The 4,982-nt window shown below is 46.3% G+C and overlaps 1 protein-coding gene across 1 annotated transcript; it reads right to left on the bottom strand.

The window, feature by feature from the left end:
• Nucleotides 1–1,504: 1,504 nt before the first annotated feature.
• LOC143037302 (uncharacterized) lies at nt 1,505–4,727 on the bottom strand. The gene is made up of 2 exons (XM_076205437.1): nt 2,679–4,727; nt 1,505–2,072 (listed from the first exon to the last, which is right to left on the bottom strand). The coding sequence occupies exons 1-2, from the start codon at nt 4,725–4,727 to the stop codon at nt 1,557–1,559; spliced, it is 2,565 nt and encodes an 854-aa protein (XP_076061552.1). The 3' UTR covers nt 1,505–1,556.
• Nucleotides 4,728–4,982: the final 255 nt, after the last annotated feature.

Raw genomic sequence — 4,982 nt, 5'->3', positions numbered from 1 at the left:
CGCAAAGTCAATGGAGAACAGCATGAAAGAAATTAGGACGGAAATCTTCAACAAATGGTATCCATGCTTGCGCAGAGGTATTGTAAGGTTAGAAGAGAAATCCTACGGAAGCTCAGTGAAAATATTGTCAATCTATTGATCTGCTGATGTACTGATATAGTAATACAGTAATGTAGTAATATGATAATACAGTAATATGGTAATACAGTAATACAGTAGTATAGTAATATGACAATACAGTAATATGGTAATACAGTAATATAGTAATTAATAATATAGTAATTAGTAATATAGTAATACAGGGGTATAGTAATATGATAGTACAGTAATATAGTAATACAATAATATAGTAATTAGTAATATAGTAATACAATGATATAGTAATTAGTAATAAGATTGAAGCATTTATATGGTCGGCACTATTGTTTGGTTCAGAAGAGTGGATGGTCAGCGGGGAAAAAGCAGGAAAACTTGGAGGCAGCGGAGGTGTGGATGTGGAGACGAGTATTAGGAGTGCCATGGACAGCGAAGAGAGCAAATGAGAGAGTGTTGGGGGAAATGGAGACGGATGGGGGGCTGATGACAACAATAGGGAGGAGACAGTTGCGATTCTTGGGACATGTAATGAGGAGGGAGGGGTTGGGGAGGTGGTGATGACGGGAATGGTGGAGGGAGGGAGAGCAAGGGGGGGGGCAGAGGGAGAAGTGTGTGGACGGGCTGATGAGGGCAACGGGAAAACAACTCAAACCAGCACAGATGTTACAAGTAACTAGGGACCGTGAACGGTGGCGCTCCATGGTTGCCGAAGTCCAAGAGGATATGGCACGACGGTAAGGTAAGTAATTAGTAATATAGTGTGAGGGCGAACGAGGAACTATGTTCTCTCGGCCCTGAAAAGTAATACCAGTTCGGGTGCTACTGGATCTGCTGGGGCTTTAATCAAACATCAAAAGGAATCAATGGATTTAAAAGAGTTAACGAATACAATAAACCATCAAACTGTACAATACAAGGTTGTAGAATGGGAACATCTAATACGAGGTGCTCAACACCTCCGTATCGTAACAACAGTAGCGATGTCCGGGTGCGTATGGACGAACCGTTCCGGCCCAATCGGATGCGGCGTGTCTTGAGAACAGCAAAGGTGAGGAGACCCGACGTCGAGTAGCCTGCGGCTGGAGTAATGAAGACTTGGGATTGGCGTGGCAGTGGGTAGTCTTCGCAGGACGTCTTCTGACCAAGTTCTATTCGACGTTGGGGAGGAGGGGTATATATACCCCTAAAACTGCCGACGTGGCCGCTCCGCGCAGGCGCAGTCTTCTCGGGCTTCAAAAGTTCGAAGCCGACTCGCTCGTTGTACTGGCGCGCAAACAAGCCGATTCGCCGAGGTGGGGAGCCAAACGACTATCAGTGCTCCCGCGATGAATTGACTTGTGGCCGGGGGAAGGGGGATGGGCCCTTACACCACCCCCGGGACAAGAATCTACTAGGAGTAGATTAAAACAAAATTAATGGTAACTCAAGAGGATGAAAGGAAAATAAAACCTAGCCAGGATTTAAGATCTACTTAGGAGGTCAGCACCTAGATTGTCTTTTCCAGCAATGTGGACAACTCTAAATTTATATGCCTGAAGGGCCAAAGCCCAACGAAGGAGACGGTCATTCTTTCCTTTGAAAGTAGCTAAATACAAGAGAGGTTTGTGATCAACTTCTAACACAAACTCTTTGCCACGGAGATAATAATCAAACCTGGAGATGGAGAAAACGACCGCAAGACATTCACGCTCGATGGTGGAGTATCTCTTCTCACGATCCAGAAGTTTCCTACTGGCATATGCGACGGGATGTGGGCATTCATCGTGATACTGGAGTAAAACAGCCCCCAGACCATAAAGAGAGGCATCGGTCCTAAGGACGAAAGTCAGCTTAGGATCGGGCAACCGCAAGATGGGTTGAGAAGATATGGCAGCTTTCAAATGGCAGAAACGGTCCAAGAGGTCTTCGGTCCAGGGGAGAGGTTCAGGGCTAGTCTTCCGTAGTAGATCAGATAAGGGGCCGGTGTAGTCGGAGGCCTGAGGAATAAACAACTTATAAAAGGAGATCAGACCAAGGAAGGTCCTAAGTAACTTCTTACTGGTTGGTGGAGGAATGCGGGTTATAGCCTCAATCTTGGTATGTTGAGGTTTTAAAGAGGTTCCATCTAAAATAAAGCCAAGGTATTTGATGGAAGAAACTCCAAATCTACACTTCGAAGGCTTGACAGTCAGATGGTGGTCCCGTAGCCGTTCGAAGACGCGATGTAGAGCTTCGAGATGTCGATCCCAGCTTTTGGAAAAAACAAAGACGTTGTCAAAATAAAAGCACACATTTGATAAATTATCTAATACTAGTCTCATCAGGCGGATGTATGTAGCACTTGCCGTTACCAGACCAAAGGACATTCGGCAGAATTCCATCAAACCTAGATGAGTGGGAAAGGACGTTAGGGCTTTGGCTTTGTCTGAAAGAGGTACTTGGTAATATGCCTTGCAGAGGTCCAGTTCACTAAAGTACCTAGCCCCAGAGAATTTGTACAAATCTTCTTCCATGCTGCAGGTTGGTTCAGCATGGAATACTGTGACAGAGTTTAGTTGGCGATAGTCTATGGCCATCCTATAGGATCCATCAGTTTTTCTTACCATGACGACAGGCGAAGAATGAGGAGAGGAGGATCGTTGGATAATCCCTTGACGGAAGAGGGTTTCAACTTCTTTCTCGAAGACAGGTCTAAGGTGGTTTGGCACTGGGTTCACTTTGGGTTTTACTCGGTCATTAGTGGTAAGTTGTATATCATGAGTTATAGTGGATGTACATCCGGGCTCGTCTGAGAAAACATCTTTATACTCACCCATTAGACTCTGAAGTTGGACTAGATGATCCGGGGCGAGTTGTCCCACTTCAGGTTTATCAGTTGAAGGGGAGAGGATCATGCCGTCAGGTGTCAAAGGCAACTGTGAAAGAAGATCACACGGATCCCCTTCATCAACGATGGATACCTTCTCTTTCCCTGGGGCGGAAAGCTCTTCTATGGCGGAAATCTCATCCATCAGTTCCAATTGCTGCACCTGGGCCCTGCGGTGATATCTTTTTAAAATGTTAGCATGGTAAAGTCTATGCCCTCGAGGGGTCTCTATTACGTAATTCGCTTCACCACGTCTCTCCAATACGTTGTAGGGTCCATTCCAAGTGACAAGGAGTTTACTTGTATCACTAGGCAGGAGTACTAGAACTTCATCACCTGGTTTAAATTGACGGTTTTGAGACTTCAGATCGAAGTACGCCTTGTACCGGGAACTGCTGATGTCGGCTTGTTGCGCAGCCATTTGAGAACATTCTGCCAGCTTCTCCTGTAGTTCTATTACATATTGGAAACTGGACCTCTCTTCCTCGTGGAGGGTACGGTTTTCCCACAGATCTCTTAAAACTGTGAGTGGGCCTCTAACAGACCGACCGTACAACAACTCGAAGGCTGAAAACCCTGTCCTGTCGCTCGGGAGTTCTCTGAGGGCAAACAAAGTTGGTATTAGATACCTGTGCCATTCACGGGGCTTCTCAGCACACAATTTACGAAGAATAGCTTTCAAGGGGCCATGTAGTCTCTCAATCCTTCCATTTCCACTAGGATGGAAGGGAGTGGTGAAGATAGGTTTCACGCCCAACATTCGGTGGAGTTCCTTCATTAGATTAGACGTGAATTGGGTACCTCTGTCTGAAAGTATTTCCCGGGGAATACCAACTCTCGAGAAAATAGTTAACAAGGCCTCAGCGACCGAAATAGAGTCTATATCTTTTAAGGGAACTGCTTCAGGAAATCCAGTGGCAAAATCTATCAAGGTAAGAATGTACCTGTGTCCATCGGAAGATGCTGGAGAAAGAGGTCCAACCAAGTCTATGGCAACACGGGCGAAAGGTTCAGTGACGATGGGCATGGGTTGTAATGGGACTGGTGGTACTCGTCCCTTCGCTGAGAAGCGTTGACATTTGTCACAAGACCGACAGAAGGTTCTGATGTCGGTTCCCATACCAGGCCAGTAAAATTGTTCTGCTACCTTTAATTCCGTCTTCCGGTGAGAGAAGTGTCCAGCTAAAGGGCTCTCATGAGCAATGGAGAGGATAACAGGGCGACAATCACGGGGAACAACCAATGTAGACTTTCCTACCTTATCAGGGCGATTAGAAGTTAAACATTTCCGATAGAGGAGACCGTCCGTCTTGACAAACTGGTAAGTAGACCCGTTCCTCGTTCGGTCTATTTCTCCCGAGGCTGCTTTTGCTCTAGCGGCAGAGAGTGTCTCACACGAGGACTGGAGTAGACTGAAGTTGTCGGGCGTCACCGAGAGAGGTTGTAGGGCAGGCAGAGCTAAGGGGTGAATCCGTTTCATTTTGCCGGCTCGGGTCTGGACTGCACATACCAGGTGCTTGGGAGAGGGTGTAGCAGTTTGTGTCGGGCGTGGAATTGCGGAGTCATCAGCTGGAGAGGAACATTCAGATATATTAGGATCTTTAACGCCTGGAACGTTACCAATTAAGACACTAGCAAATTTGATGGGTGCTCTGACGACGTCGGTCCATCCCTCGTAATAAGGACATCGAAGGTAACAAGAAACCAGAGGAAAGGCATCTACTCGGCCCAAGTAGTCGGCAACATAGACTTTCTTGCAACTCGGGACATCTATATCTGGTAGCATCTCATCTGATACGACTACGCAGGAACAGCCGGTGTCCCTTACTTGATGAAAGCACGCAAGTCTGGATGGAGGGAAGACAAAAACTGGTCAAGTATCATAAAGTCTTTCAAATCATTGAAAGTATTCCCTACCTCTGAGGAATCTAACCACGCCTGGAATAGTCTGGTTAGTTGAAATGAGAACTGAAGAAAAGTTTCTCCTGGAGAAATCTTGGCATTCCGAAAGTCTACGCGGTAACCATCAGGAGTCTTGTTA

This window comes from Oratosquilla oratoria, chromosome 22 (assembly GCF_046742065.1).
Source record: "Oratosquilla oratoria isolate Oo_2021 chromosome 22, ASM4674206v1, whole genome shotgun sequence".
Lineage (NCBI taxonomy): Eukaryota > Metazoa > Arthropoda > Malacostraca > Stomatopoda > Squillidae > Oratosquilla > Oratosquilla oratoria.
The sequence above is the reverse complement of the archived record's forward strand: the minus strand, read 5'-3'. Positions and strand labels throughout refer to the sequence as shown.